The 22,227-nt window shown below is 61.1% G+C and overlaps 1 protein-coding gene across 4 annotated transcripts in view; it reads right to left on the bottom strand.

Moving 5' to 3' along the window:
* Nucleotides 1–1,241: 1,241 nt before the first annotated feature.
* GSE1 (Gse1 coiled-coil protein) overlaps nucleotides 1,242–22,227 on the bottom strand; it is a 101,010-nt gene continuing 80,024 nt past the window's right edge. The window contains exons 3-17 of one of the 4 annotated variants that reach the window (XM_032121760.1): nucleotides 17,765–17,983; nucleotides 14,328–14,527; nucleotides 12,771–12,952; nucleotides 12,442–12,639; nucleotides 12,053–12,244; nucleotides 11,465–11,769; nucleotides 10,790–11,114; nucleotides 8,565–9,145; nucleotides 7,882–7,994; nucleotides 7,188–7,458; nucleotides 6,960–7,082; nucleotides 6,484–6,852; nucleotides 4,575–4,853; nucleotides 4,077–4,180; nucleotides 1,242–1,969 (exon numbers count right to left, since the gene is read on the bottom strand). In XM_032121760.1, the coding sequence (XP_031977651.1) occupies nucleotides 1,835–1,969; nucleotides 4,077–4,180; nucleotides 4,575–4,853; nucleotides 6,484–6,852; nucleotides 6,960–7,082; nucleotides 7,188–7,458; nucleotides 7,882–7,994; nucleotides 8,565–9,145; nucleotides 10,790–11,114; nucleotides 11,465–11,769; nucleotides 12,053–12,244; nucleotides 12,442–12,639; nucleotides 12,771–12,952; nucleotides 14,328–14,527; nucleotides 17,765–17,983 (3,596 nt within the window). In that variant the 3' untranslated portion in view covers nucleotides 1,242–1,834. The remainder of the gene's footprint in view (nucleotides 1,970–4,076; nucleotides 4,181–4,574; nucleotides 4,854–6,483; nucleotides 6,853–6,959; nucleotides 7,083–7,187; nucleotides 7,459–7,881; nucleotides 7,995–8,564; nucleotides 9,146–10,789; nucleotides 11,115–11,464; nucleotides 11,770–12,052; nucleotides 12,245–12,441; nucleotides 12,640–12,770; nucleotides 12,953–14,327; nucleotides 14,528–17,764; nucleotides 17,984–22,227) is intronic. The other 3 variants (XM_032121762.1, XM_032121763.1, XM_032121761.1) reach the window with 3 other exon arrangements.

The raw sequence follows: 22,227 nt of genomic DNA, 5'->3' as shown, positions 1-22,227 counted from the left end.
GGCTGGCGAGGCAATTGGGGATTTAAAACAGATTAAACTAATTTCTGTCACAAGGGCATTTTGCTTTTTAATCTTGCCCAGCTTTTTTTTTTTTTTTTTTTTTTTATTTGGTGAAGCCAATGAGAGAGCAGGGAGCAAGGGGGGGCATGGGGAGGGGGGGTTAATGCTTTTCTTTGCCTGTGCAACGAGGGAATTTAAAGCAGGAAGCAGAGGTCACCTTTTGCCGGAGATGTGAGCTGGTCTCGTGGCGAATTAAGAACAATTTCTAATAAATAATTCAAAAATAACAATTAAAAAAAAAAAAAAGGCTCCCCCCTTCCCCTTCCCCCCGGGGGGAGGCAGGGCACACGATGGGGTTTTTAGAAACTGGCTGCAAATGGCACCGAGCCTGACCCTGTCACCACAGCCTGGTGGCACCAGGACATCCCTGCCCGCCTGTGGGCACAGCTCCACCTGGATTGTCCCCGAGGTGCCACCAGGAGACCCCACAGGGCCCCCTCTCCCTGTGCCCAAACTGCCCTAGAGCCGCTCTGATTGTCTTGGTATTTTTTGGGGGGTGACAAGGACACCCCAGTGCCACCCACTCCCAACCCTCCACCCTCTCAGCGCAATTTTTTGGGATTTTTCCTTTGGCAGATGGAGCCTGGGCAAGGCTCAGACACCACCCAGCATCATGACACCCACGACGACCCAGCTGGAGCGAAAACAGCCCCAGAAAGCAAAGAAAAAGGGTAAAAATAAAAAAAACAAACCACAGGAGGATGGAAAGGTTCAGCTTCCCGAGGGACTGATGGTGGGACAGGGCCTGTCCCAGTGGAAAAGGGGATTTATGTTTCCTGGGCTTAGATTCTTTTTAAAACACTTCAGTATCTTTTCTGGCCCGACCAGCAGCAGTACAAACACAAAAAGTGAGTTCATCCTTTTGCCAAAAAACCAAACTGGAAAGGAAATAAAAACAGGGAGGGAGAAAGGGGGGGGCAGGGGGGGTGGAAAAGGAAAAAACAAAAAGCAGAAACATCTTAAAAAAAAAGGCAAGCTTTTTATAACAATAATTAAAGCAATAAAAACATACAAAACTTTGTTGTTTTTTAATATATATACACAGTACAAGGCTGAAGCACCTTTTTTCTTTTTTTTTTTTTTCCTTCCCCGCCTGCTCAGTCCCAAAGCCGGGGTGACAAAGTGACCCCACGCGTGTCCCTGCCCCTTCCCCGCCGACCAGGAACAAAAAGGGACCTTCAACCAGTTTATTGACTTTATTTTTTGATAGCCAAGTGCATTTCCAGGGGAAACCCTGGGCTGGGGGTGCCGTGCCGGGAGCGGGATCTGGCAGCACCCGGCCCCTGGGGCCCCGCCTGGGTTTAGTGTTGTCGGTGGAGTCTTTCATTGTCTTTTTTCTTTTTTTTTTTTTTAGAAAAAAAAATCAAAGAACCAACAAAAATGAGAGTTATAAAGTGTGGGTGGGTGGAGGGGGGGGTGGGGCTTCAGCGCCGTGGCCCCCGGAGGAGGGGACAGGAGGGGACATGCCGGGGGCTGCTGGCCATGGGATGGGCTCCCGGCTCCTCCCGGCTCCTGTTTGCTTCATGCATGGCACATTCCCCATTTATTTATTTCTCTTTTTTTTGTTTGTTTGTTTGTTTGTTTTCCTCCTTTCATTATTAATGGTTTGTCATTGTTGTTGTCGTGGTGTTTTGTTTGTTTTTGTTTGGGTTTTTTTTTTTTTTTAAATTTTATTTTTTTAGCTTCAAACCTCCCAGTGAAAAATATTAAATATTCAAGGTAATAAAATAGATTATTATTTCTAGACTATATGTTCGGCCTGGCCCAAGGAGCGTCACCTGGGATACCCCTTGAAATAACCCCTAGACCACTGCATTGCAGGCAAGGCAAGGCACTTCCGCAGGTGATCCAGCTCGGCTTGCAGGCGCTCCCGCTCCGACACCATCTTCTGCTTCTGGGTCCTCAGCTCCTGCGGGCAGCCAGGGAACGGGAACGGTCAGCGGGCACCAGACAGCTCGTGGAGTGGGGCAATAGTGGGGGAATAGGGTGGGGATGCTGCAGGGATGGGCAGTGAGGGGATGGGCAGTGAAGGGATGGGCAGTGAGGGGATGGGCAGTGTGGGGATGGGCAGTGAGGGGATGGGCAGTGAAGGGGATGGGCAGTGCAGGGATGGGCAGTGAGGGGATGGGCAGTGTGGGGATGGGCAGTGAGGGGATGGGCAGTGCGGGGATGGGCACTGTGGGGATGGGCAGTGAGGGGATGGGCAGTGAGGGGATGGGCAGTGCGGGGATGGGCAGTGCAGAGATGGGCAGTGCGGAGATGGGCAGTGAGGGGATGGGCAGTGAAGGGATGGGCAGTGCGGAGATGGGCAGTGAGGGGATGGGCAGTGAGGGGATGGGCAGTGCGGGGATGGGCAGTGTGGGGATGGGCAGTGAGGGGATGGGCAGTGAGGGGATGGGCAGTGCAGGGATGCGCAGTGCAGGGATGGGCAGTGAGGGGATGGGCAGTGCAGGGATGGGCAGTGCGGAGATGGGCAGTGAGGGGATGGGCAGTGTGGGGATGGGCAGTGAGGGGATGGGCAGTGTGGGAATAGGCAGTGAGGGGATGGGCAGTGCAGGGATGGGCAGTGAAGGGGAATGGGCAGTGCAGGGATGGGCAGTGCAGAGATGGGCAGTGTGGGGATGGGCAGTGCAGGGATGGGCAGTGTGGGGATGGGCAGTGAGGGGATGGGCAGTGTGGGGATGGGCAGTGAGGGGATGGGCAGTGCAGGGATGGGCAGTGCAGGGATGGGCAGTGAAGGGGAATGGGCAGTGCAGGGATGGGCAGTGCAGAGATGGGCAGTGTGGGGATGGGCAGTGCAGGGATGGGCAGTGTGGGGATGGGCACTGTGGGGATGGGCAGTGCAGGGATGGGCAGTGTGGGGATGGGCAGTGAGGGGATGGGCAGTGTGGGGATGGGCAGTGAGGGGATGGGCAGTGTGGAGATGGGCAGTGAGGGGATGGGCAGTGAGGGGATGGGCAGTGCAGGGATGGGCAGTGAGGGGATGGGCAGTGAGGGGATGGGCAGTGCGGGGACGGGCAGTGAGGGGATGGGCAGTGAGGGGACGGGCAGTGCGGAGATGGGCAGTGTGGAGATGGGCAGTGCGGGGATGGGCAGTGTGGGGATGGGCAGTGCGGGGATGGGCAGTGAGGGGATGGGCAGTGCAGAGATGGGCAGTGTGGAGATGGGCAGTGTGGAGATGGGCAGTGCGGGGATGGGCAGTGCGGGGATGGGCAGTGAAGGGACGGGCAGTGCGGGGATGGGCAGTGAGGGGATGGGCAGTGTGGGGATGGGCAGTGCAGGGATGGGCAGTGAGGGGATGGGCAGTGCGGGGATGGGCAGTGAGGGGATGGGCAGTGAGGGGATGGGCAGTGAGGGGATGGGCAGTGAGGGGATGGGCAGTGCAGGGATGGGCAGTGAGGGGATGGGCAGTGCAGGGATGGGCAGTGAGGGGATGGGCAGTGCGGGGATGGGCAGTGAGGGGATGGGCAGTGTGGGGATGGGCAGTGAGGGGATGGGCAGTGCAGGGATGGGCAGTGTGGGGATGGGCAGTGTGGGGATGGGCAGTGAGGGGATGGGCAGTGCGGGGATGGGCAGTGTGGAGATGGGCAGTGAGGGGATGGGCAGTGCGGGGATGGGCAGTGCGGGGATGGGCAGTGCGGGGATGGGCAGTGAAGGGACGGGCAGTGCGGGGATGGGCAGTGAGGGGATGGGCAGTGAGGGGATGGGTGTCCAGGAGATGGGTGTCCAGGAGATGGGTGCCCAGGAGATGGGTGCCCAGGGGGTGGATGCCCAGGGGATGGGGTGCCCAGGGGATGGGGTGCCCAGGGGATGGGTGTCCAGGGGATGGGTGTCCAGGAGATGGGTGCCCAGGGGGTGGGTGCCCAGGGGATGGGGTGCCCAGGGGATGGGGTGCCCAGGGGATGGGGTGCCCAGGTGATGGGTGTCCAGGAGATGGGTGCCCAGGGGATGGGTGCCCAGGGGATGGGGTGCCCAGGGGATGGGGTGCCCAGGGTTGGGTGCCCATCCCCACTCACCGCCATGCTGTGTGACAGCTGCTCGGCCGTCAGGCTCAGGGTGTAGTGCTGGGCCTCCAGCCGCCGGCACTGCGTCTGCAGCACCTGGCGCTCCAGGTTTTGTTCTGCAACATCCAAAGGACAGGGGCTGAGCACCGGCTCCTCCGGCTCCCTGCGCCACCCACAGAGGGTGCCAGCCCTGCTTGAGGCTCTGCCCAGCCAGCAGTGATTGCCCCCAGCATCCCAGAGCATTCCCAACCCTGGCACTGCCTGTGAGGAACCTCCAAGTGCCACTGGGAAGATGCTGGGCAGCTCTGAGCACACCAATTTCTCATGCATGCATCCGTTTTTGCAAAAACAACAACAGTGCCTGCTGCTTTCATGCTGCTCCTGCAGTGCTAGAGAACCCCCAGTGCTTCCCCAGCCCATCCCAGCAGGAACCAGTGACACCCTCCCAAGGGAAAATAAAGCACCAAGTGGCATTTTACCCTCCCTGCCCAACCCCCCCACACCCCCTACCTTCTATATGTTCCTGGTAAGCTGCAAAAATTGCCTCGATCCCTTGCCACTTGGGCCTGGGGTAATCTTCCTCCTCTTCCTCCTCCTCCTCCTCCTCCTCTTCCTCCTCCTCAGAGGCGGAGTCCCGGGGCAGGGCGGGCAGTGGCCGGAGCGGCCCCTCGGCCGTGCCGTTGTGCGGGGGCCCGGCCAGGCGGGTGGACGCCTGCAGCTCGGGGATGTTGTAGTGGATGGAGGCGTCCAGTTTGTGGTTCTGCTCCGCCGTCAGCGCCGCCGTCCCCCCTGTGGGCAGCCACAGTCAGCCCCTGCCTGCTCCCCACGGCCCCTTCAAGGCATTAATTCTACCCTTCATGGATGTTTTTGGGGGTTACAGCATCTTCTGGGGGTTTTTGTCACTCCCTGTGCGCTGGAGTCGTTTTAGCTATCTCAATCACTCAGCTGAATGGGTTTGGAGGCTTTGGAGCTGTGTTATCCCTAATTTTTAGCTTCAGCAATGAGCTCATGGGATGCTCCAGCGACGAGGTTGCCAGTGCCAAACCCCAGTGGGAGGACAAGGGGGTGATATCCCAGTATCCAGCCAGCTTCCTGCATCCCTGCTTATTTCTCTGGACATCAGGGAGAATTTCTTGACTGCAATGCCCACTGGAATGGGCTGCCCAGAGAGGCAGTGGAGTCCCCACCAGTTCAGGAATGGCTGGATGTGGCTCTGGTCTGGGTGACAAGGTGGGGATCGGCCACAGGTTGGACTCGACCTTGGAAGTCCTTCCCAACCACAGTGATTCTGGGATTCTGGGATTTGTGGCGCTGTGTCCCCCCTCACAGCATGAGCTGGGAAATGCTCATTAGGCCTTGACCTTGAGGAGCAGCACCTGGACTCAGCTCCTCTGGAGCTTACCACAAACCCTGTCTGCTTACCCCAGGCACTGCTGCTGCCTAACGAGCTCCTGTGTAATGAACAGCCTTCGAAACTTCTCTTCCTGGCCTGAACAACCCAAGTGGGATCATCATTTTGTTATCAAATTTCCACAGAGAGTCACTGACCTGAACTGGGGCCAGGGTGGAAAATTCCTGCGACTAAAGCCCTACAAAGTCCCTGAGTGAGACTCCAGGAGCTCTCCTGGACCACAGTGGGCTGGGACCAGCAAATTCCCTCTCAGAGCCAGGGAATTCTCACATTTCCTGCACTTGGAGGATCCCTGAACCACAGCAGATCCTGAGCTGATCCTCCACTCCTCAAAGCTCAACACTTCACTCACTGAGCAGATGCAAAGGCATCCAAAGCGAGCATTTCACTGAATTCCAGGGGAATTTTCACAGGTACCTTGTACAGACTCTTTCTGTCCATGTGTGAGGGTGAACACGCCATAGCAAATATCCTGGGAATCTTACTCTCCTGGATTCTAAAGTACCTCAGATTGCTAAGTTAGGCCTGGGAGGAAGTTACTGTTGTGTGTGAATTCTGTATGACTCCTCTGCTAAATTGTTTAACTTATCAATCAAGTTTAAGTTAAGTTTAAATGCTGTTAAGTGCTGTTAAGTCTAAGTTAAGTGCTGTTGGCCCTTTAAACATAGCCCGTTGCTCAAGTCCAGGCTCAGTTTAGCACAGGGGTCTGTTCTGAACTTGTGACTCAACACGAGGATCTTCCATACTGTTTTTTGTCCTCCCCCTTTCCTATCCTTTTGTTTCCCCCTCCTCCAGCCCCCACATGGATTATTTGGGGTTTATTTATTGACGCTGGATTTCTGTTTGCTTTTTTCCGAGTGCTTTAACCACTTAATAAACAGGGGAGCGAACCTTGCCGACGAGCTTTGCTGTGATGCTGGTTTTACTCTAAGCCTGGTTTTGCTGATACTTTTGCTGGTGATTCTTAAAGCGACTTTAAAACACGAATTCCCAACAAATCCCCATTACCTTTGTGCTTCTGCAGCGCCTTCTGCGTGGACTGCAGCACCGACTCGTGGAACTGGTGGGCAAACTCCTCAGCAATGAAGGGTTCCCAGGGCTTGCTCTTGCCGTTCATGCTGTGGGACAGCGGCACCGGGATGTCCTTGGGGAGGGGACCCCTGACGTAGCTGAGGATGCTCAGAGCCTTCTTCCCGGGGTGCCCATCACTCAGCCGGGGCTTCTCCGGTGCCGTGCCTGACTCCTTGGGCCTCGGTGGCTCCTGGGCTCTCAGCTGCTCTAACCTGGACGCTTCCGCCGCCTTCGGCACCTCTGGCACGGACACGGCGATGCCCACGGGTTTATCCAGGTCCAGCAGGAGCGGCGGCACCGGCGGCTCTTTGGGAAGAGGAGCAGCAGTTGGACACAGCCAGGACTCCGTGCGTCCCTCAAGGCAAAGCCATGCCCCCCATCCCGAGACCCAGGGAAGGACCTGGGGCGCTTACCGGTGCTGGGGGCACCGGGGCTGTCCCGTGGGGAGCTCTTCACCACCACGGCGGCCGGCGTGGTCTTCTGCTTCATGGCCTGGAGCATCTCCACCAGCTTCTCCTTGTCTGCGGCATGGGAAGCTGAGGTTTAGTGTAGCCTCTGCTCAGCAGAGCAAGCTCAGGGCCCCAGGCAGGACCCCCCCAGGGCACCCCCAAAGCCGAGCGTGCGCGGGCCATGGCTGTTACCTTTCCTCTTCTCGGCGCTGATGTGCGTGAGGTTGAAGATGGTGAGGAAGCGCTTCTTCTCCTCGAAGTTGGGGCTGTTGTTCATCTCGTCGGGGCTGTAGCGGGTGGAGAGCGGGAGGCGCGGGGAGGGCGTGCGGCGCTTGTTCTGCACCGTGGGCGGAGAGGGGCTCCGCTCCCGCAGCATCCGCCGCCGCTTGCGCCGCTTCTGGCTCAGCAGTTCCTCCTTCTGCTGCTGCGTGGTGAGGCCGAAGAGCTGCAGGAACTCCAGCTTCTGGGGTGACCATGGGGAGAGCAGAGCAGGTCATCCCCCATCCCCATTCTCATCCCCATTCCCATCCTCATCTTCATTCCTGTTCCCATCCTCATCCCTGTTGCAGTCCCCATCTCCATTCCCATTCCCAGCCCCATTCTCATCTCCATTCCTCTCATCCCCATCTTCATTCCTGTTCCCATCTCCATCCCCATCCTCATCCCACCCCCATTCCCATTCCAATCCCCATCCTTACCCCAATCCCTATTTCCATCCCCACCTCCATCACCCATATCCATCCCCATCCTCGCCATCCCCATCCCTCATCCCCCAGTGCCTTTGCAGATGTCTGGGGATGGTGGCTGCTCTGAGCACTGGGAACGGGTGTAAAGGAGGGGCTGCTCCCCCAGGGGACAGGGAGGGGACAGGGAGTGCCATCAGTACCTCAGAGGACGTGTCCAGCTTCAGCGGGGGCTGCTCAGCCACGCAGCGGAGATGGGCCCGCACCTCCTCCTCGTCGCTGTCGTCACAGGAGTCATCCAGGTCATAGTAGTACCCTGGGGATGGGGAGAGGTTGGCGTGAGGCTGGGGACACCTTGGGAACCTGCTGGGACCCCCGGGAATCTTCTGGGACACAGGAGAACCCCACTGGGGATGGGGGTGCCTCAGGGTGGGATGTCAAGAGAGGAGAGGTGGGGATCCAATGGGAGGCCCAGCAGGGTGCGGGGTGCAACCCAACAGAGCCCTGTCCCTTCTCCAGCAGCTGTGGGACCTCGGAGGGCATCACCCACCCCTGTGTATCCTCTTGGCATGGCAGTGGCATGGGTGGCGGGGGGTCAATGGGACACAGCCTGGGGAGGCTGTGGCTGAGCCCCCACCCCAAAGGAGTGGGGACAGCAATTCCAGCCCCCTCCAAGCTCTCCATCTCCTCCTCACTGCTGTTCTCATCCCCACTCCAGCAACCCCATCAATATTTAAAACCCTCTTATTAGCTCCAGTTCATCATTTATTAATGGGGCACGTCTGGAGCGCAGGGTTTACCGAACCGCTCGGATGCGGGAATGTCGGCATTCCCGGGAGACCCCCGGCCAGGTCCCGGTGCCGGGGCGAAATCCCCGCTCCCTCACCTTTCTCGCGGGCCTCCCGCCGCCGACGCTCCTCCAGGTCCAGTTTGCTGACCAGCCTGCGGTGCTGCTGCACGAACTCGTCGTAGATGTACATGGGGTCCTGGGCGCGGGGCTGGGGGGCCCGGTAGGGCGAGCTGGGCTTGGTGGCCTCGGGGAACGGGGTGGCCGGGGCTCTCTGCTGGCTCAGGATGCTCTGAGTGGACTTTTCCAGCTCAGCTAGGAAGGGGGTGTGGGTGAAGGCCCCGTGCTCCGGGGCGCCGGGCTCCCGTCCCGGGGGGTATTTCTCCAGAGCATCCCTCTTCCTCGGCCCCTCCTCCAGCTTCTCCGGGCAGAAGACCCTCTCCACCTTCACCAGCGGGATGCCCTGGCGGCTGGGCTCGAAGGGTGCCGGGTGGCTGTGGAGGGCGTGGGGCTCAGGGAGGCGCCGGGGAGGGTCGGGGGGGCTCTCCATCAGCGAGACGGGGTTCCAGAGGGACGTGGTGACAGGGTGGTGCTGGGGCTTGGGGGAGATGAGGGGTGGGGGCCCGCCAAAGTGCTGCCCTGGCTCCCGGCTGCTCGGCTCGTGGCGGCTCGATCCCAACCTGCAGGGAGAGGAGAGCACCGGAGAGGTGAGGAGCTGGCACTGCCAGCGGAGAGCTGGCAGCGCTCCAGCACTGGGGGATTTTGGGGAGAAACGTGCCTGTCAGGAACACCCAGAGGGGTTTGTGCACGTGGCACTGCCGTGCTTCTCCCCTCCCTGCCACCAGCCTGAGCATGGGGGCAGAGTTAAGGCTGTGCATGTGTGGGTTGGGCAGAGATGTGGCTGCACCCCAGGAGCACCGGGGCTGGAGACCCCAGCCTTGACCCCTGTGTGGGGACAAGAGAGCCACCAGCCCTGGCACAGCCCCGTGGCGAGGGCAGTGCCCCGGTGCAGCCCTCCTCCGCCAGCCGGAGCCGGAGCCAGCCCGTTAGCAGGATAAATATTTCATGTGCCCAAGCTGTGCATTTAACACGTTTCCACTCCAGCGCCCCCGAGCTCCGCGCACGGAGCAGCGAGCTCAGCCCGGTGCCGCCATCGTGCCACCGCCGGCGAGGAGCACCGCCTGCCCCCCAGGATCCATCCCTCTCCCGCCCCGCTGGATGCTGGAAAAGGATGGGGATGAAACAACCCCGGCTGCAGGTGTTCCGGGGTGACCTTGCTGTCTCCTCTCCGGTTTGGGGTGGGAGGAGCGGATGGGGAAGGGAGCCTGCGGCGGGCGCTTGCCTTTGTGCCGCCCCGTGATCCGCTCCTTATTATCCTCGATGAGCCGCGCTAATCCCCTGGATACCCAAAAATAACAAAGGGAGCAGGCGGCAGAGCTGGCTGGATGAGCCTGCACCACTTAAGTGCTCAGCCACGGGGGCGAGCAAGCCCCTGTCAATCAATCCGGGGGTGTGGGCACGCTCCGCTGCCCCCCAAACCACCCGGCTCTGTGCAGGTGCCCCCCAAACGAGGCATCCACCACTGCCCGGCCCCACTGCCCGGGAGGGGGGAGCTGCAATTAGCGGTGCCGGTGGCTGGGCAGCACCTGGCCACTCGCCGCTGGCCCCCGGCCACCTCCTGGGCTCGGCGCCTGCCGCCGCGCAGATGTCGGGCACCGGGAACGCCGGGCGCTGCCAGCACAGCCGGCCTGGCTGGCACCGCGTGGCAGGAACCCACTGGCACCGGCCGGGCACCGCAGCTTTGGCTCGTGGGATGTGTGAGGGGCACGGCCGTGGGGTGATGGATACCTGATGGGGGGCAGAGCTGGGTAACGGGGTGGGCACAGACACAGGTTGGGGGGAAAATCCAATAGATCATCATATCATGGCATCATGGAATGGTGTAGGATGAGGGGACCTCAGAGGTCACCCCATTCCACCCCCTGCCATGGGCAGGGACAGCTTCCACTAGACCAGGTTGCTCCAAGCCCTGTCCAATCTGGCTTTGACCACTTCCAGGGATAAGGCAGCCACAGCTTCTCTGGGCACGCTGTGCAGGGCCTCCCCACCCTCCTAGGGAACGATTCCTTCCCAATATCCCATCTAACCCTGCCCTCTTTCCATTTAAAGACATTTCCCCTGTCCTATCACTCCTTTCCCTTGTCCAAAGTCCCTCTCCAGCTTCAGCTACAGATATTCCAGCAAGGACAGCTGCGACACAGGAAAATGCAGCTCAGTTTTGGGAGAAAGTTCCATCCCTGGAGCAGGGCTGGCACCATCCCTACCTGGGGTGCTCGGGCCGGTGCTCGGGCTCAGCTTGGCTTGGGGCACGCCCTATGTCCAGGTGCTGCTCCAGCACTTGCTGCCGGAACTCCGAGACTTGGGATTGCCGATCCTCCTTCTCCTGGCGCAGCCGGCGCTGCCGGGCCAGCCACTTCTCCTCCTCGTTGGTGCGGTGGATGAGCAGCGCCGTGGCCGCGCTGCTCCCGGGCAGTGGGAACACGCTGTGGTTGGGGATGAGGCTGGGCACGGGGTGGTGGGAGCCCGGTGGCGGGTGCAGAGGGTGCTGGATGGGCTTCGGCGTGGGCAGCACCGAGTCCTTGAGTTTGTCTGCGTTGGGAAAGGGGTGACGGAGAGTCAGGGTGTGGGAGAGGGAGGGTGTTTTGGGGTGAGCATCCCTGGGGCAGCCACTGGTCAGAGCTCAGCACAGGGGGCTGCCCACTCGCTGCCAGCCCAGCTGCCCGGCATGCACCGGGCACGGTGCCACCCCGGCCCGAGTCAGATGGCACCGGCACCGCGCCGCCGCTCCGAGCTGCTGCAGCTGGGCTCCTGGCAAAGAGAGCTGGCAGCCAGGACAGCCCGTCCCCGTCCCCAGCCACCTCCCGGGGCCACAGACCCCCTCGGCTTTGCCATCTGGAGGGGACAAAGGACCAAGGCAAGCTGTGGAAGGTGGGCGTTACCTGCTCTGCCGGGCGCCAGCGGCTCCACCGGCTTGCCCCGCTCCTCGGCCGGGTGCCCCCGCAGCCCGTGCAGCTCCGCCACGGGGAGGAAGGGCCCCTCCATGGCTTTCACCATGCTCAGCTCCTTCTCCCGGGCACGCTCCCGCTGCCTCTCCAGCTCCCGTTCCCGCTCCTTCTCCCGCTCGCGCTCCAGCTCCTTCTCACGCTCCCGCTCCCGCTCCTTCTCCCGCTCCCGGTCGGCTTCTCGCTCCCGCTCCTTCTCCCGCTCCCGCTCCCTCTGCCGCAGCTCCTCGTCCATCTGCAGCCTGTGGAGAAAAGCCAAAAAGAAAAGCACCAACCCCAAACATCCCCCTTGGAGCACCTCTGAAATCAACCCTGCATGCCTCTCATCATCCCCTGGAACACCCCTGAACCTCCAGAGCACCCCCAAACAATTCCTGGGCACCTGCCAGCATCCTCTGGAGCACTCCCAAATCCCTACTCACTTACCAGCAATCATAGAGCACCCCAACACCACCCCTGGTCCTCTGTCAGCATCCCCTGGAGCACCCCATCCATGCCCCCCACCATCCATCAGCCCTTCCGTACCTCTCGGCAGCGAGGCTGGAGATGCGCTCGGACTGCAGGGCAGAGAGGGAGGAGTGGGAGAGCTCGGGGGGGTACCGGACCCCCGAGAGGTGCAGGTGCATGGCCGAGGGGTGCAGGGGGGGCAGCGAGCCCGGCGCTGGCAGCGGGTAGAAGGGGGACCGCAGTGCCGACAGGCAGTACGACTCATCCATCCTGGGAAAACAGGGATGCTCAGACAGGCAAAGAAGCCCCCAGTTCCCCTCCCAGGAGCCGGATGGGGACTGCCTTCCACTGGGAGAAAGGGATGGAGAGCTCCAAAACGCCCTCAGTGGATCATGCTCCCACCTCCCCAGACCCCAAAGCTCATCCAGCAGCAACTCCCAGGGATCCCAAGGCTCAGAGGTGCCCACCTGAAGGCAGGATGAGGGAAGGGGTGATGTGTCAGGTAGCTGGGGTGGTAGTAGGCGGCGGCGGTGGCCGGGTCGAGGCCGAGGGGCGGCAGGGAGGACATGCGGAGATCCTCGGCCGTGTGGTAGGGACGGAAGCTCCGCAGGTAATCCTCGGTCACCGCGCTGGGAGGCACCACGTGGTGCACGGGCCGCTGCAGGCTGGGGGGCAAGGAGATGGTCACCATCCCTCACTGTCCCCGTGGGGAGATGTCACCTCCCCCAGGTGGGACCAGAGCTCGAAGGGCACACCCACATCCTGCAACCCCCTCGTCCATTCCGAGCAGACTCACTTGAGAGGCGGGAAGCGGGAGTCCTGGACCACGGAGCTGGGGGGCAGCCCGAAGGAGTAGGGTGTCCCCAGGAGGTGGGAGGGCACAGTGGGACCCCCCGCTTTCTCCTGCGTCAGGGGGGGCTCCGAGATGAGGCGCTCGCGGCCGGCGCTGCTGCTGCTGCCTCGCGACCCTGCTTCCTGCTGGGAGGCAAAGGGGCAGGAACACCAAGATGGGCATTAGAGGATGGCAGGAGATGGGGAATCCCTGCTGTGTCCCCACCCCGAGACCCTCGGTAGGTCCCCAGCCTGCCCTGCCTGGCACCAGTACCCAGGAGAGGATGCATCCAGCAGAGCATCTCCTGCATCCAGGCTTTGGAAGGGCAGCTGGAGAGGTGGGAGGGTCTGGGAGGCTACACCAGTGGGGCCCCAGTGGGAAAGGAGGTGCTGGAGCCGGGGCAGAGCTGAGGGCAAGACACCCATTACCTGCCCGGAGATTTATGGCCGCTTTGTTCTCCAGAGCTATTAATCATCTGGGCAGGAATGACACGGCTGGGGGAAATCCAGCTGGCCTTTGATAAGGGCCATAACCCAGCGGTCAGCCCACAACCCCCCCAGCACCCCCCGGCATCAGCACCCGCCCTCAGGGCCTCAGCCGCTTTCCATCAGCTTCCAGCCCTGGTGTCAGGATGAAGGTCACTCCCTGGCAAGGGGGAACCGCTTGGGGCGACAGGAGACCCCACAGGATCTGACAATTAGTGGGGTGACCCCCAGCAAGGCTCGTTTAGGTTTAAATATTATCATTTTTCATTGCGCCTTCTCCGTTTAGCAGCTCAGGAGGATGAGGATGGCGGCACCCACAGCATCCCCCACGCCGTGTGGGCATCCCTCCCCACCCCATCCCGGCCCATCCAGGGCAGGGCCAGGGCAGGGGCAGCCCCAAGGTCACCACGAAGGGTGCGGTGTCCCCCCTGAGCTCGCTGTGCGTGCCAGGCTCTGCTCTAATCACCTCCCGTCCCGGGCACCACGCTGCGAGCGCGGCTCTGCCAGACAATCACCGCGCTCGGTTAACCCCCACTCCAGGGGGGACACGGGGGTGACACGGGGGTGACACCGCGCTGGGGAGCACCCGGACATCCCACGCACCCCTCCGAGCTCCCGGGGATCGCGGCTCCATTTATTTTCCCCCGTTCCGCCCCCGGCGTTTCTCATCCCCTACCCTCGGCTCTCCGCTTTGTGGTTTAATTAGTCTTTCCAAGTGGCATAATCCCCCCGGGAATCTGCTTGTAGCATGCGGAGGAGAGGAGAACCACTAACGATGCTTCTTAATTAGCTGCTCTCCACCCGCCCCCCCCCTCCACTCCTCCTCCTTCCTCGAGCTCCCCTCCGGATGGCAGCCCAGGGATGGTGGCAGTGAGGGGACGATGGCAGCCCAGGGATGGTGGCAGCCCCGGTGACAACGGCAGCTCGGGGACACACCAGTTTGGGGAAGGGACCAAATGTGGGCAGCCCAGTGATCCCTTGGGAGCCATGCACGGCACCCCATACCCTCCATCCTTCCCCCCAAACACAGCCATACCTGTCTGCCCTCGCTCCTCCAGACCCCGTTGACCGTCTTGGTGGGGGCGATGGTGACGACGGGCGGCGTGCTGGGCACGCTGTGCCCCCCCGGAGGCACGATGATGGGGCCCATGGGGCCACGCTTGGGCGTGCTGGCGGGGGAGCTGTGGTTGGTGGCCGGCGAGGACACCGGGGACGACTCGCTGCTCAGTGAGGACCCTGGAATTAAATCAAAAACTGAAGTAAGTTAGGAGAACACAGCATTAACGGGATGAAATCACCCCCTGGAGGAGTGGGAGCCATTCTCGACAGGATGCCCCGCTGCAGGGAGCAGGGGTGGGGCGCTGGGATGCATTCAGGGTGGTCAGCATCCTGCCAGACCCCCAAGCTGGACCCTCATCCTCCCATCCCAGAAGGGAGGTTCCCAGTGGTGCCAAAGGCTCCACCCAACACGGTGGGATGGGGCAGCCTCTTGCTGCCATTGAACAGGGACTGCTAAACCCCCAGTGCCACAAAGCCCCTTGGCACAAGTGACACCGATGTGATGCCAGCCCCAGACGGCCACATCTTCCCAAGGCAAACCCAGAGACTCCTTAATCCAGCTGCAGAAGTTGTCAGGGAAAAGCCAGGGCCTCTGGAGACACTGGGATGAAGGAGTGACTCCCTGAAACCCTTGGGCAAGGCTTTGGTTGCACTTGCATAATACATCTGTACTTTAGCTTATCCCCACCCCAGGGATGCTGGCCATATTTGCAAAGGAAAAATAAAAATGGAGCGGAAGTGCAGAACAGGAAAAGCAGAGAAATACAAATTCCACATTAACCAGGGCACACGGAGCTGGGTGTCTGCTCCACAGGACACTTCCCATTCCCCAAACCCGGCTGGGCAGCCTGGGGGGCTGCAAGCCCCCCAAAGTCTGCTTCTCCACCCCAGAGTCTGCGTCAGAGGGAGGTTCCAGCACGCCAGCAGGGATCAGCTGTTGGAGAGTGAGGAGTGGTCTGTGGGCACAGCACGATGAGGTGACAGCAATGCTCCAGGGCAGTGAGCAGGGCACGGAGAGGGCCCTTGGCTCCCCCGAGTGTGCAGGGTGTCTCCTCACCTTCCAAGTGTGCAAGGCCACTCCTCTGAGTGTGCCAGCCAGCTGCTGTCCTGTGGGCACACCAGCCAGCTCCCAGAGTGTGCCAGCAGCTCCTCACTCCGCACTCCACCTCCGTCCCCTCGCCCTCTCCTCATGCCACACAACACCAGGAGGGAGCCAGGCGTCTGGGAACACCAGGGGAAGCAGGAGCACCCCCAGGCAGCGGGAGGGACGCTGGGTGGGAAGGATGCTCCATGGGAAGGATGCTGAGCGGAGCACAGGCCGAGCAGAGCATCCCGCTGCCGGCCGCCCTCCCTGATTAATTATTCCCGAGTCGCTCCGAATCGCTTTCATTTGAAGAGCAGCAAGGCTGGGGGAAGGAGAAAGGCTGTCCCCCGACAAAGGAGGCTGATCTGACACCCACTGAAGTCTATCTTGTCAGCGCAAGGCCAACAACAATTAGCAGCCTAATCCCCTCTGAGCTGGGAAGCCATTACTCACCACACGATAGCGTTAACAATCAATACCATCACAATGAGCCCGGCAATTAATGAAGCTAAAGTCTTACTTCAGAACCTTAATTCTCGCTGTGTGGCTTTAAACGGGAGGGTTTGTGATCGTTATAATTAACTGGTGGTATTCAGCCAGGAGTTAGTCAATGAAACTAATCTGGATTGGAGATGACAAGAGGCACAGTGTGATGGTGTCACCTTTGTTTTCTGACCTCCCGCTTCCCGCTCGGCGATAGCAGATTAGCAGCCCGGGCTGACAGGCAAATGTAATTAACAGCTGAGACCCTGATGGAGAACTGGGGAAAGAGAAGGGAAGGGGGGTGTGGAATCAAACCCACCCTGCGGACAGCCCCGGGCAGGACAAGAGGCAGCAGCCCCCGGGCAGGCGGTGGCTTTGTGGGGCTTTTCTGGGAAGAGGTCGGTCGGGATGAGCCTTGACAGTTTGGGATGCTGTGGAGCAGCAGGACATCCCTAGGGGCGTCCCAGCACACCTGTGAGCCCATATAGATGGAAAAAATACAGTGATCCTGCATGGATCCAGCATCTGCCACAGCGCCCGTGGTGGAAGGGAAGGGGGGCGAGCATCTCCCGTTGTGGGAAGTGGGTGAGGATTTGAGGGAAAAGCAATTCACTTCCTGGTGCTAAAAACCACAGCAAGGAGAGAAACCCCCTTCCCGACACACACCCAAACCCACACGGATCAAAAACCTCTGGGATGGGCCACTTGAGGCACCCAAATGGGCGAGGGAGGGGTTTCTGCAAACAAACTATGCAGGTGTTAAGGGGAAATCCAAAGGGAGCGTGGCTGCTTCTCTCCAGTGCCACAAAATCCATGCCCAAACCTGCTGATGTCCCTTGGGATGGGCTGAGCAGCACAGGGAGGGCACAAGATGTGGGGTGCAAGGGGGAAAAAAAGCAAAATAATTCCCCAAACTCAATCAGTCGCTCCAAAGGAAGCAGATGGGCTCCAGAGGAAGCAGCTGGGAAAAACCAGGAGCTTCCAGTGAGGGTGAAGCATCACCAAGACCAGGCTCCCTCAGAGTTACAGGGACCTGGTATCCCCACACATTTCCTTGGGAACAGCCAATGCTTCAGGTCACAGCTGTGCCAGAGATTTTGGGGCTGCAAGGAGGGTCTTGTGGAAGATGGTGCTTCCAAAAGGGATTTTCCAAAAAAGACCCTTGCAAAAGGGGTCTTGGAAAAAGGATTGTGCCAAAGAGGCCTTTAAAACAGGGTCTTCCAAAAAGACCTTGCAAAAAAAACATCTTGCAAAGGGCTTGTGTGTCTTCTCCAGGGATCAAAGTGCCCAGGCAGTGGGCAGTGATCCAAGGGGAGCACCCGCGGATGCAAATAGCAGGGATAAAGGCTATTTCATCCCAAATCGAGGATACCAGCAGGCTCCTGAAACACTTCCCAGCCTGGGGACTGGCTGCCTCTCCCTCTGGGTGTGGGAGCCCCGACAATTCCCACGGGGTGCTCCAGAAGCAGCTCACACCCAGCATCCCATATCCAAGCAGAGAGAGGGGGGTGTGGTGGAGGATGTGAGTGACAAGAGCTGGGGACCTTCTAGGGCTGTTTAGTTGGGAAATTTGGCTGGGGAAGTAGCAAATTGGAGAAACCTCTGGAAAAAGCAGCGTGGTGGGAGGGAGCAGGGCTGGCCCTGCCATGCTGTGCTCTCCCAAGGCACCGTGAGTGATACAGCACTCGGATTACTCCGGATGAATTGAATTCCCAAACTGCCCCCTCGAGACACAACGCCAGGAAAAGCCATTAGTTGGGAAATGGCAGGAAAACACCGGCTCCAGCTCCCGGGAAAGGCACCGGTGTTTGTCACCCCCCTGTCCCTGCCCCTGTCCCTGTCCCCACCTCTGGGCTCCTCGGCTTGCTTGGCGAGCTTGCGGAGAGCGGCGGCGAAGCTGGAGGAAGGTGCTGCCTGGACGGACAAAGTGCTGCTGGCGGCGGGGCTGCCATTGGGAACGATGGAGCCGTTCAGGGGGGACGGGGTCAGGGGGCTCACGGTGGCGGTGGTGCGGGTGGCGGTGGAGAGCATTCCTAGGGACGGCGACTTCGGCTCATGGCTCATGCCTGTGAACGAGAAAGCCCGGGTTAGACGTGGGCAGAGAGGATCCTCAATTTCCCCCAGGAGATGGGACCACCAACACCTTTCCTCTAGTTCACCATCCCACCCCGAAATGCACCCCGAGTTCAGGCAAGGGGGGAAGGCAGTCCCACATGCCAGCATCCCCCAGACCCACTGAACCCCTGGATAATGGAGCAGGGGGGCCTCAGCAGAGCTCTGCAGGAATGACCAGGGTGTTTTGGGGGACACAGGGACTTCAGCATCCTGATGGAGCTGATGGGGAGAGGCACAGCCCCCTGACTCAGATGGTGCTGCCAAAACCCAAGGCATCACTGCTGCACCCCTAATTGCCACCTCTGCACCCCCAAATCCCAGCGACTGCACCCCAAAATCCCCACCATTGTACCTCTATATCCCCAATAGTGTATCCCTGGATTCCCAACACTGCACCCTGAATTCCCATCACTGCATCTCTGGATTAACAATATTTCATCCCTGGGTCTTCAGCACTGCCCCCCCAAATCCCCAATAACACACCCCTGGATCCCCAGAACTGCACCTTTAAATCCCCACCACTGCACCCCCAAATCCCCGATAACACATCCCTGGACCCCCAGAACTGCACCTTTAAATCCCCACCACTGCATCCCCAAATCCCCAGTACTGCAGCCCCAAATCCCCAATAATACATCCCTGGATTCCACCACTGCACCCCCAAATCCCCAATAACACAACCCTGGATCCCCAGAACTGCACCTTAAATCCCCACCACTGCACCCCCAAATCCCCAGTACTGCATCCCCAGCTCCCCACATTGCACCTTCAGATCCTCACGCCTCAAATCCCCACCATTGCACCCCAAAGCACCGAGGTGCTCCAGGGCACGGTGACCCCAAAAGTGAGGTTCAGGAGCAGAGCAGGAGGGTGCAGCCCTCCCCGAGCCCCCCCCAGCTGTCACACCAATTGCTCCAGGGCTCTCCACCTCCCAAAACAGCAACTGCTGATGTCAGGGCCCTTAAAATAGACTTCACCGAGCAGCTTCATTAACACCAGCCTAAAATTAGCCCCGCTCCCAGGTTGGCAGGAGGACCGGGGGGGGGTCGTGGGGCAGCCCCCAACTCCCAGCGGGCCTGGAGGCAGCTCGAGGCATTGAGACGCCGGAACACCTGGAGCATCCACTGCAGAGGGCAGACGGAGCATCCCCGGAGCCCCCGGAGCATCCCGCTGTAGCGGCTGGCCGGGGAGCGCGGCGGGAGCCGGGGGGGCACGGGGGGCACTCAGCGTTGATTAATCTTTGCCCCCCGGCCCCAGGAGAGGCGGCCGGCGCGGCGGCGCGCTCCCCTCTGCCCTCATTATACAAGCATTTATTAACTCCGCTGCTCTCAGCCATTGACTGCCGCCTTGTCGACACGCTCGGCTCATGTAAATTCATTACCAGAACAGCTGGGAAGCCAACTCGCCACGCCAGCCTGGCCCCGGCACCCCCGGGCTCTGCGCTGGCACCCCCTGGCTCTGCTCCAGCCCCGGGGGAGGGCTCGGTGCTCCCCCGAGAGCGGGGCACCAGGATGTGCCTGCAGCACCAGGCACCCACGCACCATCCAAAGGGGACGCAGCGCTCCAGGCACAGCCTGTGACTCCCTTGCACCCCCTGAGCATTGCCCCACATCCACCAGGCACAATCCTGCATTCTCCAGGCACTGCCTGGCATCCCTTTGGCACAACCCTGCACCTCCCAGGCACTGCCCCACATCTTCCAGGCACTGCCTGGCATCCCTTTGGCACAGCCCTGCACCTCCCAGGCACTGCCCCACATCTTCCAGGCACTGCCTGGCATCCCTTTGGCACAACCCTGCATCTCCCCAGGCACTGCCCCACATCTTCCAGGCACTGTCTGGCATCCCTTTGGCACAGCCCTGCACCTCCCAGCACTGCCCCACATCCACTAGGCACAATCCTGCATCCCCAAGCACTGCCTGGCATCCCCTTGGCACTGCCCTGCATCCCCCCAGGCACTGCCCCACATCCTTCAGGCACAGCCCTGCACCTATCCAAGCACTTCCCAGTGTCCCCCAGTTCCTCCCCACCTATTAACCCCAGCACAACCCCCTCTTCCAGCCCCAATCCGGGTCTGGAGATGCTTTTCCAACCATCCGATGGGATCAGCAGGCTGGTGCACGGGCACGGGGCTGGCAGCTGAGCATCATCCGTGTGATGCTCAGCTGATTCCCGTGGCCCCAAACGCCTCCCGGTCAACTCATGATCCCGATGGGATTTGCCAGGCGAGCGCAGGGCAGCTGGGAGCCGGCGAGTGGCCGGGCAGCGTGCGGGGAGCTGGCGTGCCCCCCGGGCTGAGCCGTGCCGCTGCCCCAGCCGCGCTCCAAACCAGTTCTGCCGCTCCCTCCCGGTGATAAAATCGGCGCCTCCGCCCAGGCTGGGGCCCGAGCAGCGCCGCTCACCCGCCGTGCCCCGCCGGCTCTGGCGTCCGTCTGTCCGGGCGTCCCTGGGCCGCTCCGCGGGCCAGCTGCCAGCTGGGGAAACTGAGGCACGGAGAGCTGGCTGGGCGGCAGCATCCACACGGGGATGGGATGGGATGTGGGGCTGCCGTGCTGCGTCCCCCCCATCCCTCCGGCATCCCGTCGCCGGCACGGCGTGGGTGCCACTCACCCCTGCGGGTGGCTGGGGACGCCGTGACGCCCCACGGTGAGGTGGGGCCCCCCCCAGCTCTGCCCCTCCCCGGCTGCTTCTCCCAGCAGGCAGATCCGTGTGGAAAAACAGGTCAAGTTTGGTGCCTGGAGCAGTCCAGGGTCATGGCAGCGGTTGCCTCACCAGGGCGGGGAGATGAAGCCCAAAACGGGACAGGCTGTCCCTCCACTGTCCCCAGCCCTGTGCGGGTACAGGGCTGGCACTCCCATGCACTCCTCCTTGGGAAACTGATGCCTGTACCCCACCCACACGCCAAGGCAGGGGGGCTGTGGGGGCCACGGGACACCTGGGTCCCCCGCTGAGGCCACGAGGGAGGTTGAGGACCGGGGAGCAGGCGATGTGTCACCCTGTCCCCGTCCCTCCCACAGCATGTGCCCGGGCACAACAGTACAGGGAGTGTCTGGCATTCCCGGTGCCCGCTGGCTGCCTGCCCGCGGGAGCAGGCAGCTCCCTGCCCGGCAGGAGGAGGAGAGGGGATGGCAGGGTCACTGCCACGCTCCCCTCACCATTCCCTGCGCCACTCCTTCCCACAGCGCCGCACATGGCACCCGCCACGGGGCTGGCATCTCCGCCGGCACAGGACCCCAAACCCCTGACTCCTGGAGCGGTGCTCCCGCCCCCCCCGAACCCCCGCATCCCTGGCTCAGGGTTGGGAGCCGGGAGCTGGGAGCGTGCCATGTTCTCTCCATCTGCTCCTGATGATGCTGGCGGGTTTTTTGGCAGCGGGAGCCTCCTCCGGCAGCGAGAGCAGAACCAGTCTGGCTGCCTGGTGGGGCTGGAGACAAATAAAACCCCTTGGCAGCCGCCGCGGGCAGGCAGGAGCGGGCAGTGAGGGGCAGGGATGGGCTCCCAGCGCCCTGAAATCCCTGGGCACGGGGTACGGCTGTCGGGAAAAGGGAAGCGGGCAGGTTTAGCACCTCGGCTGCCGATTGCCCCCTTCCCAGCACCTTGAAAGGCCTCTAATGAGCGTGGAGTGCCCTTGGGAGCAGATTGCCATTGAACTCGACCTGCACCAGCCGCCCGCTCTTACAGCAGCTATTTTGAGCTCCCGGGCTCCCAAGTGCTGGAACTAATAATTTATTACCAAATACGATCAGGCAGCAGCTCCAGCCCCTGGCAAATGGAGCGGAAAAAAACCCAGTGCGGCGGGAGGCCGAGAGAGTGGGGAAGAGACGAGCATCCTGCATCCTCCTCCTCCCCCGGGATGGATCCGCACCCACCCACCCCGCAGGACCGCGGCTGGGACGGAGCCCACTTGGCCAAGCCCTCTGGAAGGCTCCACCGTGCTCGCTGCTGCTGGTTTCCCGAGGGATTTGGGGTGATGAGGTCCCCCCTCAGCCTTTCCCCCCTCTCTCAGCGTCTCTGCTCCCGCTCCGGAGCCGCATCCAGCTGCACGCTCCAAGCAGGAACAGCTGCTCCGCATGGATTTTCAATGCTAATGGCCTCGCATTGTCAGCTCCCCCTTCCCTCTGCCTGAATGCAGCGGGCAGAGCCCCAGGATGGAGGGCAGGGGGCCAGGGCCAGCGTGTGCCCATCGTCTCCCTGT

Source organism: Corvus moneduloides, chromosome 12 (assembly GCF_009650955.1).
Source record: "Corvus moneduloides isolate bCorMon1 chromosome 12, bCorMon1.pri, whole genome shotgun sequence".
Lineage (NCBI taxonomy): Eukaryota > Metazoa > Chordata > Aves > Passeriformes > Corvidae > Corvus > Corvus moneduloides.
The sequence above is the reverse complement of the archived record's forward strand: the minus strand, read 5'-3'. Positions and strand labels throughout refer to the sequence as shown.